This window comes from Gamsiella multidivaricata, assembly GCF_025024155.1.
Source record: "Gamsiella multidivaricata strain RSA 2152 chromosome Unknown BC939scaffold_69, whole genome shotgun sequence".
Classification (NCBI taxonomy): Eukaryota; Fungi; Mortierellomycota; class Mortierellomycetes; order Mortierellales; family Mortierellaceae; genus Gamsiella; species Gamsiella multidivaricata.
Genome location: NW_026251777.1, coordinates 103,639 through 116,127, shown reverse-complemented (window position 1 = coordinate 116,127; position 12,489 = coordinate 103,639). Strand labels below are relative to the sequence as shown.

Sequence of the window (12,489 nt, the reverse complement as noted above, 5' to 3'; positions counted from 1 at the left end):
ATAAAAAAAGAGGATGAAGAGCAAAACGGCAGAGCACTCCCTCTTCACGCCTCGCTGTTTGTGTTCAGGCACGTCGAACCTTGGGCATGTTTAAGAAAACGTGTGCTGCAGCGAACCAAACACGTATGCAACATCCCCGCTACGAGTATACGTACAAACGCCGACACAGGCAAAAGAAAAAAAACTTTTTCACAAGCACAGCAACAAAGTCGCGTCAAAACAGAAAGCGATTTATTTTATCTTCTGGAGATACTTTGCAAAACCTCGCAAGCACAGCACCGAAGTTGCATCAAAAAAAAAGTCGTTCTATTTCTGCGCTGCAGAAACGTGGGTGTATGCAGGGTGTACGGTGAGGCGTGCCCAAGATGCAGAAGACAGCCGAGGGCATGATGCCAAAACCTCCGTCACCATCGCCTTTGTCAGCCGATGGGAGTGTTCGAGGCCAAGCTCTCGAAGGGTCAAGAAGTGGGCACGCAGTTTCTCGAAAGATAGCGGTCCAAACTTTGAGGCGGGCAAAGCAAGGATCGAAACCCGCGGCATAGCCTCCAGGATGGAAGCGATGTCTTCGTCTAAACAACCATTCAGACTCCAACCCAGAGTCAATCCCTGTAACTTGGGCCAGGTCCCGGCTTTAACCATTCGTGCAAACAGCTTAATTGCTATAGGTCCTTTCCCACTGACTTTTAAAGTCGGCTTCCACTCCAGGATTTCCAGGGCTGGGCATCGGGCCATAAGTTGCATCTGCGCATTCAATGACATCTCTGCAAAATCTACATGCTGCATAACCAGCGACTGTAAGTTTGATAGAGGAGGTAAAAGGTCGATATTGTCGGTCAGTGTAAAATTGAGAAGATTGAGCTTCCTCAAGTTCGGCAAGCTGGCCATTGCTTCCCAGAGCTGCGAAGCATGTGCGGAGCCCTCGAATGTGCATTTCGTATCCCACAGATCCACCTGCGTCAATAAAGTGTGCCTTTGAAATAATTCGCTGGTCTTATCCCCATTCGTGGGCACAAATGAAAAGGCCAGTCCTCGAAGGTTGGGGATTTCCAGCGTGGAATACACTGGCCAGGCAACATCGAGGTAACCCATGTTCAGGGTTCTGATAAGACTGCCGGAGCGTCGAAGCTCTGCAATGGGTGGTGGTCTGTTTAGATTGATCCTGCTCCAGAGCACCGGTACAGCCTCTTCTTGCCACGCCTTGTTCAGTTGCATACAATTGACCAAATTCGTACCCCCCAGGTACTGGAGGACATGGCGCCTAATCTCTGGAAGATCCAGCGCTGCAATCTTTGGTGGTCCTCCTGTATCTGTGTTATCGGTCATTGTTGTGTGAGGTAAGGTATTGGAGTGTTTTGTGTGAGATGGAACGCGATGAAAATGGGAGAGAAGCAGGAAGACAAAGAGAGTGGGGGCGAGAGAGAAAGAGAGCGAGAACTGTACCCGAACAGGGTGCTTTTAAAGATATCCTGGCCAGCGAACAATAGTGTGGATATATTGCCCACAGAAGCTTTACCGGGAGAGATGTCGCCCTTTTCGGCACAATAAGAAGGCTTATAAGTACAATTGTTAATGGATGAAAAGATATAGGTGCCGCTTGTTCGAAGCTTTTTCCATGTGAACCAGGCTATGGCGACCAAGTTAAGCAAAGACTTGGTAATAAGCCTTAAGGTTGGGGGTTTTTTTTCATTGCTATTCTGCGCGACAAACCGCGAAAGGACCACAGAAGGGGATCACAAAGCTACCGTCGCACTCATAGACGAGTCTGAACTGCGTGATGCGTCCTGAAATTCTGAGGGTCAGCACAGCATTTTTTTTTATTCTATTTTTTTGGAGCAAGGTATGATTGTTCGGCAGGGGTCTATTGGTATTGCATAGCACTTAAATGTGTTTATTTCATCTGGCTGTCTGATAAGGATCTTCTGTTACCGCTATACAATGCTATTTGCCAACACAGTATGAATTGCCTTTTTTTTTTCTTCTAAATATCTCGCTGGGTGGGGTGGGCGCTGCGATGTATATGGTCGCTAATGATGGTCGTTAGTCATTTCGGTGAGGTGTGCTCGACATGTCCGGGACAGCCGGGGACAGGAGGCCAGGATCTCCAGCAGCATCGCTTTTGATACTTTCAGGCAATCATCAAGATCGAGCTCCTTGAGGATCGGAAAGTGTGCCCGGAGAGACTCGAAGGACAGTGGACCAAATTTGGAATCGGACAGACCAAGGATGGTTGCTCGTGGTATGGCTGCCAAGATGGACGCGATGTTGCTGTCTGAAAGATCCAAACTGTCCCGACCCAAGATCAACGACTCCAGATTGGGCCAGGCTCCGGCATTAGCCAGCTTCACAAAGTTCTTAGTGGCAGGGTCACCGAGCCAGCGGACTGTGCAGTTTGGATGCCATTCCAGGATCTCCAAGGCTGGGCATCGATTTATGAATTGCAGTTGCTGGCTTGCGATATCGAGAGTGCCTCCGGAGTACAGCAGGCGTAGCTCTCGTAGTCTTGGTAGTGAGACGGTAGCATTGAGGACCTCAACGTCGCAGATATGGAGAGTGCTCAGGTTTGGCAAACTTGCGATTGCCTCCCACAGCTGAGGGGCATTGAGGAACGATGTTCGATGCGTGCATTGATATGTCAGAGCCAGGTGCATCAGGCACGTGTGTCGACGGATTAGATCCAACATATCCGCTGAGCTGGCATTCGAAAGAGTCATGGTGATTTTCTCGAGCTTGGGGAAATTCAGCGTGGAGTACTCGGTACCTGTCCAGCCAATAAAACGGAGAGATATCCTAAAAGCCTTGACTAGATTGCAATGGCGCTGAAGGATCTCGAAGGGTGGGTTCCTCCGATGCGCGCCGCTCAGCTCAACAGATTTCCAAATCATCGCCATCGCCGGTCCGTGCCATGACTTGCTAATCCGCGTACACCTCGCGAGATCCCTGCGACCCAGGTACTGAAATACGATGTCCCTTATTTCCGGTAGGTCCATCGCACTGAATTTCGGCGGCTTTGGTGTATCGGTGTTGAGAGATGTGCTTGTGTTTGCCGCTAGTATCGGGATTGCCATTGTTGTGCGCGAGAGGGTGCAGTGATTCTGCTTGTGGAAAAAAAGAGATGCCAACGGAGTGCTGACAGAGAGAGAGAGGGAAGAAGGGAGGGAAAGAGAGAGGGAGGGAAAGAGAAAGGGAGAGAGAATAAATGGAATCGAAGTCCAATGACTTTATAAGCGCCTCTATCAGTGGTCAATGGTGTGGATATGTCTCCACAAAGGCTTTACCCTCGCCAGAAACGCCTTAACCTTCGCCAGAAACGACTTTATCCTCGCCAGAAACGGCGCCACCTCTTTGACTGTGATGTGAAGGCCAACGGGCACAATCTGCAGTCGACAAAAGACGTAGGTGTCGCTTGTTTTAAAGACCTTCCAGAGCGGTCCCGGGTGTGGTCCTCAAGCAGAACAAAGACCTTTCATGATGCCGTGTTGTGCGACCACCACAAGAGACCACAGAAATGGATCACGAAGACTCCAATGCGCGTCTGAGTTGAAGGGGTGCATTTTTATTTCGTTTGGCTTGAAGCTTTGAGGGTACAGGGCCAAGCACAGCTTTTTTTCAAAAACCAGTTCTCAGGTGCATTCGTGATGTTACCCCAGGTGGTACGAAGTGGAACATAAGTGCAGTGATGAACAAAACCACTATCAAAATAGAGAGGTTAAGTTCGAAGCAGTCCGCATACACAACGACCTCCACACTCTCTGCTCCGGCAATGGCTTCCATGAGCGAGCGCCTGTAGCACAAGGTGAACATGAAGACTGTAGAACCAGCCTTTCAAGGTCCATTTTGTGGTACGCTGACAACAAATATAGCACTGCACTCGCAACTGTCAGAATAATAGAGAAAGCCTGAAGTTAACACAGGCTGTCGCCTCTCGAGAAACACAACAAATAAAGTATCTACATGGTGGAATTCAGACACACAGTCTTCACGCACTCTGGCCCATGCTACCGTCTCTCTGACCTCGCCTCAAAAGCACTAAGAGTCGAATTACAGTCCTGCGCAACTTGCCTCACCGGTTCCCGTGTTCATAGTTCTCATCACTGTAATGCAACCAATTTTGTTTGTAGAAATATCATTGGAGGCGCCTTTTCAGATGAATTTGCTGTGCGTCTCCAGAGATTTATGAGCCAGATTAATATTTTGTATGCCTGTCCTTCGCTCTGCGGATCGCTCTGAGTCTCTTTGGTATGGTCTTGATGGGTGCACAGCAATATTTACCTGGGAGCATGTACCATTCAAGTGATACTCGCCTCCATATCTCCTGGCAGCTTCGTGAAGGAGTAGGGTGCTACAACTGGACTTTGATGTATGACCACATGTGCTCGATGCTACAGCATGAAAGCCAGAATGCCTTTATAACCGATAATCTTCCGTCTGAGATCGAGCCTTTACGTAGCCCCAGTCCGCTTCACTCATCTTTGACACTGCAAGAATAAAGATAGTCAATTTCCCACAGTCCATCAAAGAGCATGGAATCCTCCATGCGACTGAAATCCGTATCAAGAGTCGCGCAAGGACGGAGCTATGCTAATGTGGACTTACTTTACAACTTGAGGACAGAAAGAGATCAGCCATGTCTACGTCAATTGGAGCTGTTACCCAGCCCGGGGAGACCCCGCTCTACCTACAATGACACCCAAACAGCATTGGGATTTCTGTCGAGTCGACGGGTGGCGTTATTGCATACTTTAAGAGCCATGGCTGGGACGTCTGTAAATTTCCCTACAAGAGCGACAGTCCAGCGAGCTCATCTGACCTGGTAATCACCATTGCAGAAACGGCGCGTCTTCTGAAGCCTATGTCATAGCTACAAATTCTGCTCTTTGCCGCGCAGGAGCGTGCCCAGTATCATCATGCCGACTCTGAACAAAACTGTCTGCGATTGTTCTGGCGATCTGTAGGTGCGCGGAGCAACAACTCCTCGCGCGTTTGTCGACTTATTGGAGAATGACTACGCCTTCCACGTGGAAAGAAATAATGCTGCAAATTACAAGACCCTGAACATCATTGATAGCGGAGGAACTCGTGCTAGCATATAGTGCATTCGTGAGCTGCGATCTTAATCGTTTCTAACATCCGATGGATGTCTTTGTGTATAATCATGAGCAGCCGGAATCAGCACCAGGCTATCAGAACCACAATCACAGTGGAGACCTTCCTACGCAAACTCAGACAAGGGCAATTGCAAAAGACATTCCCACAGCCATGGTAAGCATAGGTATTCCATCACTATTCTTTAAATCCGCCTCTGGTCCTGCGCATAACTTCTTTAGTCATTACATTAACCATTCGCTCTTCAATCCCCCTCGCAACTACCAGCTGTCATTTTGGCTACCATATTGGCTAATAATATCGAAAAGGTCTGTTTGACATATGCGGGACAGTCGAGAGCACGACGACACGATCTCCAGCAGCATTTCCTCTGTTGCCTTCAGGCAATTATAGAGATCAAGCTCCTTCAGGGTGAGGAAGTGAGCCCGAAGTCTCTGAAAAGACAATTCACCGAACGCAGAGTTGCGCATGCCGAAATTCGTCACTCGTGGCAGGGCAACCAAGATACGAGCAATATGTTCATCCGAGAGATTTAAACTGTACCCACGGATGATCAAACCCTCTAACTTTGGCCAAGTCCTGCGTTCTACCATCCAGACAAAGTTTTCGGCGTCGGTAGCATTGAGGCGTTCGCGCTCTTCATAGTGGCGGAATTCACCATAGACTTGAGTTGGGTACCAATCCAGGACCTCCAAGGAAGGACACCGAGACAAGAAAAGTATCTGCTCCCCAATCGTGTCCGAATTCCAGTAGTGGAGAGTCAGGTGGCGTAACCTCCGTAGTTCGAGCAATTCGAAACTAAAGCAGCGAACCTCGATATTGTGGAGATGAAGGGTCTCTAGGTTTGGTAGACTGCAGATCGCTTTCCACAGAGGCGAAGGATCGAGGGGTAGACGGCCAAGTCCTGTATAGGGGAGGGTCAGGTCTAGTTCCTTTAAATACGTATGCCGATAGATCAGGGTGCACATGGACTTGACGCTTTCGGCTGAAAGGGTTAAGGTCAGTCTTTGAAGGTTTAGGAAATAGAGTGTAGAATAGTCGCTCAAGTCAGGGATGGCAGGCTGCAGTATTAAGACTCTGGTCAGATGGCTGTAGCGTGCAAAGGCCTTGGTGGGTGGGTTCCTATGAGGGTCGCCGCCTGGCATGAGTGTTCCCCAGACCATCGGTGCTGACCATTCATGCCATGCTTTGTTGAATAACATGCATTTGACGAAATCCTTGCGGTCCAGATACTGGAAGACGAGGTTCCTGACCTCCGGAAGGTCCATTGGATCGACCCTTGGCTTGATCTCAATTTTGTCGTGGAATAGGTCTTTCCCCTGCTCATGTGTTCGATCGACAAGGGTTTGCAAAAGATCCCGGATTGAGGCCAGGGATTCAGGGAGATATCGAAGGGTCGTTTGTAGACCGGTCTTGTCGTCTGAGTCGGATCGGGAGTTGTTATCGCTATCAGCTTCAGTGAGTTGCTGTGAGATCAGGGGGGTGGGCTCAGTTTGTTGTCTGGAGAGAGGCTCGTCGATAGTGTCCTTGAGCACAATGTCGAGAACAATACCAGGGCGACAGAGGATCCTGGGTGGTGACAATCTACCAAATGAAACAGAGCGAAAGCAATTGTGAGTCCATCCGCTTTTTGCACCTATCCTTCCGATGCTCAATAGAAGAAAAAATGCCTTTACTCTTCAAAGGCGTCGTCACTCATGAAGGAGACCACAGAATCACCTTGCTTGGCATATTGTGCATTCTCGAAAACCCGTTGGATGTCTCGCCAGAGGACAACGTATTGTCCAATCGTATGATCCAATCGGGCATCGATTTTGATGACAGAACAAGTTCTTGATGTGTTGGAGATGCGAAAGGACTGTGAAGGACAGGTCACTTCAGGGCCCGTTCCAGGAACCGAGGCTGTCATCATGTGGGAAGAATGCGAGGAAATGGAAGGAGAGAAGAAAGAAGGATGCTAACCAATGCAACCTTTGGCATGCCTGCATGCCCGGAGGATCGGGCGTCAATAAAAAAAAGAAGGGTGCTAATGTTTGCATGAAATTTGTGAATTTGTGCCAGAAAGGCGAAGGCATTGGCCCACCATAAACATGCGGCTACACTTTGTCCAACTAAGGCTTTTGGGGTGGACGCAATGCAGGGGTGAACACATCACCATACTTTGTCAAAAACTCCCAGAACAATAAAACAATTAAGCAGTTACTCAAGCTTTATGTGTCCTGGCATGACAAGAGGAAAAAAAAAATAGGCAGAGAAGGAGGATGGTGCGGTAAGGGCATGGTCGCGCCATTTGACGCATTTGAATGCGCAGTGTGTCCTGATTTTTGAGACAGCAAACATGGCATAGTTAAACAAGATCCAAAACCTGGTGGGAATCCCTTTTCATAGTATAAGCACGTTTATTTCATCGCAATGGCTCGCCATCGTAGCTATGTTAAGCGTTGCCGCAGGCACAGGGCTTTACGGGATCTTGTTGTCGAGCGGTGTGGTACATATGATTATTGGCGGCCATCGTTGGTCATCTCGGTGAGGCGTGTACGACATTTCTGGGATAGTTGTGGGCAGGATGAGAGGATCTCCAACAGCTTTGCTTTTGTCACTTGTTCACACCCATCTAAATTGACTTCCTTGAGGGTTGAAAAGTAAGGCCGGAGACGCTGGAAGGACAATGAACCGAATGTTGAATTGGACGTGCTGAAGCACACCACTTGCGGCATGACCTCCAAGATGGATGCAATGTCTGCGTCCGAAAAACCATAGCCGACCTCACTCAAGTTCAATCCCTCCAACTTAGGCCAGGTGTTGGCTTCGACCAACCGCACAAAGTTCTTAGCAATATAACGAAAGTTAGAGTGCAGACCCCAAGTCAGGTACTCCAAGGCTGGGCATCCAGATATGAATCCCAGCAGCTCATCCATGCCGGCATATTGGAAATACATTAGAGACAGTGTTCGTAATCTTGGGAGTGTTATGGTAGGGTTGAAGGTCTTAAAGTTCGCTAGCTTAAGCGTGCTCAGGTAGGGTAAACTGGCGATCGCGTCCCACAAATGCCACATATAGTCCTTAGAGCGGTACGTCTCGAAGGAACGCAAAGCCAGCTGCGTCAAATACGTGTGTCGGTAGATCATGTCACCCAATAATTTCCCGTAGGCATCGAAGAAATCCATAGTGAGCCTTTGGAGGTTTAAAAAATCCAACTCGGTGTACTCGGCGTACACAGTGGAGTGGTCCCCAGTATTAGTATTCCGGACAACGATCTCAAAGCTTTTGACTAGATGGCCATTGTGTTGAAGGGCTGAGACGGACGGGTTTAATCGTCGAGTGCCACATATGTCGGTTGACTCCCAGATCATGGATGCCGTCCAACTGTGCCATGCCTTGTTGAGTCGCACGCATTTTACAAAATCCTTGCGATCTAAATACTGGAAGACGAGGTTCCTGACCTCCGGAAGGTCCATTGGATCGACCCTTGGCTTGATCTCAATTTTGTCGTGGAATAGGTCTTTCCCCTGCTCATGTGTTCGATCGACAAGGGTTTGCAAAAGATCCCGGATTGAGGCCAGGGATTCAGGGAGATATCGAAGGGTCGTTTGTAGACCGGTCTTGTCGTCTGAGTCGGATCGGGAGTTGTTATCGCTATCAGCTTCAGTGAGTTGCTGTGAGATCAGGGGGGTGGGCTCAGTTTGTTGTCTGGAGAGAGGCTCGTCGATAGTGTCCTTGAGCACAATGTCGAGAACAATACCAGGGCGACAGAGGATCCTGGGTGGTGACAATCTACCAAATGAAACAGAGCGAAAGCAATTGTGAGTCCATCCGCTTTTTGCACCTATCCTTCCGATGCTCAATAGAAGAAAAAATGCCTTTACTCTTCAAAGGCGTCGTCACTCATGAAGGAGACCACAGAATCACCTTGCTTGGCATATTGTGCATTCTCGAAAACCCGTTGGATGTCTCGCCAGAGGACAACGTATTGTCCAATCGTATGATCCAATCGGGCATCGATTTTGATGACAGAACAAGTTCTTGATGTGTTGGAGATGCGAAAGGACTGTGAAGGACAGGTCACTTCAGGATTCGTTACAGGAATCGAGGTTGTCATCCTGTGGGAAAAATGCGAGGGAATGGAAGGAAAGAAGAAAGAAGGGTGCATGAAATTTGTGCCACAAAGGCGAAGGCATTAACCCACCACAAACATGCGGCGTCTTCCTCATGTTATTTTTTTTTAAGAAAAAAGGCGAGGGTATCAAAGCAGGACAACGGGACACTTTGTCAAACTGAAGTTTTTGGGGGTGGACCCAATGCAGGGATGAGTGCGTCACCATACTTTGTCATAAAAACCCCAGCACGATAAAACAATAGAACAATTAAGCAGTTACTCGAGCCTCATGTGTCCTGACATGGCAAGAGGAAAAAAAATAGGCAGAGAAGGGAGTATGGTGCGGTAAGGGCATGACTGCGCCCATTGAAGTATCTGAATGCGCAGTGTGTCCTGATTTTTGAGATGGCAAGCATAGCATAGACTATTTGAACAAGACCCAAAGCCTTGGTAGAATCCCTTTTCATAGTATAAGCATGTTTATTTCGTCGCAATGGCTCGCCAGTGTCGCTATGTTAAGCGTTGCTACAGGCACAGAGTTTTACAGCATCCTGTTGTTGAGTGGTGCGGTACATATGATTATTGGCGGCCATCGTTGGTCATCCTGGCAAGGCGTGTGCGACATTTCTGGGATAGTTGTGGGCAGAATGAGAGGATCTCCAACAGCATTGCTTTTGTCACTTGTTCACACCCATCTAAATTGACTTTCTTGAGGGTTGAAAAGTAAGGCCGGAGACGCTGGAAGGACAATGAACCGAATGTTGAACTGGACATGTTGAAACACACCACTCGTGGCATGACCTCCAAGATGGATGCAATGTCTGCGTCCGAAAAACCATAGCCGACCTCACTCAAGTTCAATCCCTCCAACTTAGGCCAGGTGCTGGCTTCGACCAACCGCACAAAGTCCTTAGCAATAAAACGAACTTTAGAGCACAGACCCCAAGTCAGGTACTCCAAGGCTGGGCATCCAGACACGAATTCCAGCTGCCGGTTCACGCCGCCATATTGGGAGCACACTAGAGATAGTGTTCGTAATGTTGGGAGTGTTATGGTAGAGCTGGGGGTCTCCAAGTTCGTTAGGCTAAGAGTGCTCAGGTTGGGTAAACTGGCGATCGCCCCCACAAATCCCGTATATAGGAAGTGTATTGCCCCTTGGTGACATACAAAACCAGCTGCGTCAAATACCTATGTCGATAGATCATATCACCCAATGATTTCTCGCGGCCATCAGAAAATTCCATAGTGAGCCTTTGGAGGTTTAAAAAATCCAATGCGGTGTACTAGGTGTACTGGGTGTGGTCGATCCTGCCATTATAGTGGTCAGCAATCTCGAAGCTTTTGACTAGATGGCCATTGTGCTGAAGGGCTGAGACGGACGGGTTTAATCGTCGAGTGCCACATATGTCGACCGACTCCCAGATCATGGATGCCGTCCAACTGCGCCATGCCTTGTTGAGTCGCGCGCACGTTACAAAATCCTTGCGATCTAAATTCTGGAAGACGAGGTCCCTGATCTCCGGAAAGTCCATTGGCTCGACTCTTGGCTTGGCCGCGGTTGTGTCGCAAAATTGATCACTCAGAGCGTGCATGTCCTCGGCAAGGACTTGTAAAAGGTCCCGGATGGAAGTTAGGCATTCAGGAAGATGTCGAAGGGTCGATTGTAGATCATTCAAGACGCGATCAGCGCTGGTATCGTTCCCGGTCTCGAGACCTTGCAAGACTTTGGTATCAACAAAGCTTGGATCAATCTGCTTTTCAGGGAGAGACTCGTGGACCGGATCTCGGAGCACAACGTCAAAGACAACTCCAGGCCGATAAGGGATTCTAGGTGGCTGTAACCTATCAGATGAGCCAGAGCGATAACTTGTAAACCCACTGTTTCCGGTGCATATCCCTCCAGCATTCAAAAGAAAAACTCTTACTCTCGAAAGTTTTGGTCGCTCATGAGGGAAACAACGGAACTGCCCTGCTTGACATAATGCACATCCTCAAAAATCCGTTGGACATCTAGCCAGAGAATGACATATTGACCTGTCCTGTAGTCCAGGTGGGCGTCGATGCTGAGGGTAGAGGAAGACGGTGGAACTCGAAAGGCCTGTGAAGGCCTAGTCGCTTCGGGGTTTGCTGCGAACGTAGGATTTGCCATCGTGTGGGGAAAAGCGAGAAAGTGTGAAAGAACGGAAAGGGAAGAAGGAAGGAGGAAAAAGAGGGCGATACATCAATGATATTTCAGCCTGGAAGGTGAAGGCATCTGCAACGATAAACACCGTTTTCAACCAAACTCCTTTCGAGCGGGGGTTACGCCATTGTGGATCGCAATGCATCGGTTTCGAAACATAACAAATAAGCATTGCCCGGATGTTGCGGCCTCAGAGGAAGGAAGGCATTGTGTAAAAAGTACCATTGCGTCCGTAGACGCCTGTCGCGCGATGTATGCTGGTTTCCTACTCTGCCTGTCTTCGTCCCCTGGAGAACCCCCTTGTAGAGAACTAACACTGCATGCTCTATTTCGAACAAGACCCAGCTCATGGAGGGAGTCAGTTATCATTTAAGCATCATGGAACGGATACCAAAATGTGTTTAGTTCGTAGCAACGACTTGCCGGTGTCACCATACTACGCGTTTCAGAAAGCTGCTCACAGACATAGGATGTACGCCCGGCCTTTTAGCTTATGATCATTGGCACCGCGGATCGGCAGTGCCTTTAGTAATTCTCTGTAGGTCTTTTGTAGCTGCAGTCATGATAGGCAATCCCCGACAGTATGACTTTTGTCAATTGCTTACAAGTTTCAAGGCTGAATTTGTTTATTGAGATAGGACCAAAGCGTAAAAAGGGTGGTTACTCGTAGCGCGGCTCCCACGATGGATGCATCCCAGGATTGAGTCTTCTAGCGTTGGCCTCGAATATCTGCACAAGGTCCTTTGCTGCAGCATCCAAGGAAGATAATGTGGAGCCCATCCTAGGATTCTCAAGAATGGGAACTGTGAAAGGAATTGCATCTGCTGGCGCATGGCAGCGCTAGTAGGCTCGAGCTTTGGTATCCGCGAACGGAAAATCAATATTGATAATCGCCCCTCACAGCTCACGACTCTCATACCAATCCTCATGTCCTGGGGATTTCATCCACATGCCTGAGTCGCAGATGTGTCAAGTATTCGTGTCGGTAAATGAAATCGTAGGTGCAGCGGAGCACCCACAGGGTTTAGGGAGTAGAGGTTCTTTTCTGTGACTTCAATAAGATGACTATAGCACTAAATGGATGGGTTTTTTAGTGTGAGCCGGATAT

At 48.6% G+C, this 12,489-nt stretch overlaps 6 protein-coding genes across 6 annotated transcripts; all 6 read right to left on the bottom strand.

Annotated features, from left to right (window-relative positions):
* Nucleotides 1–306: 306 nt before the first annotated feature.
* BC939DRAFT_506275 (uncharacterized protein) lies at nt 307–1,323 on the bottom strand (the record flags this gene model as incomplete). Its single annotated transcript, XM_051560767.1, has 1 exon — nt 307–1,323. The coding sequence occupies one exon, from the start codon at nt 1,321–1,323 to the stop codon at nt 307–309; it is 1,017 nt and encodes a 338-aa protein (XP_051408753.1).
* A 570-nt stretch (nt 1,324–1,893) lies between these two features.
* BC939DRAFT_521511 (uncharacterized protein) lies at nt 1,894–3,110 on the bottom strand (the record flags this gene model as incomplete). The annotated part of the gene is made up of 2 exons (XM_051561216.1): nt 2,124–3,110; nt 1,894–1,938 (listed from the first exon to the last, which is right to left on the bottom strand). The coding sequence occupies exons 1-2, from the start codon at nt 3,063–3,065 to the stop codon at nt 1,894–1,896; spliced, it is 987 nt and encodes a 328-aa protein (XP_051408752.1). The 5' UTR covers nt 3,066–3,110.
* Nucleotides 3,111–5,049: 1,939 nt separating this feature from the next.
* BC939DRAFT_462026 (uncharacterized protein) lies at nt 5,050–6,337 on the bottom strand. Its single transcript, XM_051557065.1, has one exon. The coding sequence runs from the start codon at nt 6,303–6,305 to the stop codon at nt 5,364–5,366; it is 942 nt and encodes a 313-aa protein (XP_051408751.1). The 5' UTR covers nt 6,306–6,337; the 3' UTR covers nt 5,050–5,363.
* Nucleotides 6,338–7,601: 1,264 nt separating this feature from the next.
* Nucleotides 7,602–9,202, bottom strand: BC939DRAFT_506272 (uncharacterized protein; the record flags this gene model as incomplete). Its single annotated transcript, XM_051560766.1, has 2 exons — nt 7,602–8,877; nt 8,970–9,202. 2 exons carry the CDS (start codon nt 9,200–9,202, stop codon nt 7,602–7,604), a joined length of 1,509 nt encoding a protein of 502 aa, XP_051408750.1.
* Nucleotides 9,203–9,778: 576 nt separating this feature from the next.
* BC939DRAFT_506271 (uncharacterized protein) lies at nt 9,779–10,443 on the bottom strand (the record flags this gene model as incomplete). The annotated part of the gene is made up of 2 exons (XM_051560765.1): nt 9,779–10,283; nt 10,367–10,443. The coding sequence occupies 2 exons, from the start codon at nt 10,441–10,443 to the stop codon at nt 9,779–9,781; spliced, it is 582 nt and encodes a 193-aa protein (XP_051408749.1).
* Nucleotides 10,367–11,400, bottom strand: BC939DRAFT_531752 (uncharacterized protein). Its single transcript, XM_051561634.1, has 3 exons — nt 11,125–11,400; nt 10,529–11,041; nt 10,367–10,492 (listed from the first exon to the last, which is right to left on the bottom strand). The coding sequence occupies exons 1-3, from the start codon at nt 11,346–11,348 to the stop codon at nt 10,483–10,485; spliced, it is 747 nt and encodes a 248-aa protein (XP_051408748.1). The 5' UTR covers nt 11,349–11,400; the 3' UTR covers nt 10,367–10,482.
* Nucleotides 11,401–12,489: the final 1,089 nt, after the last annotated feature.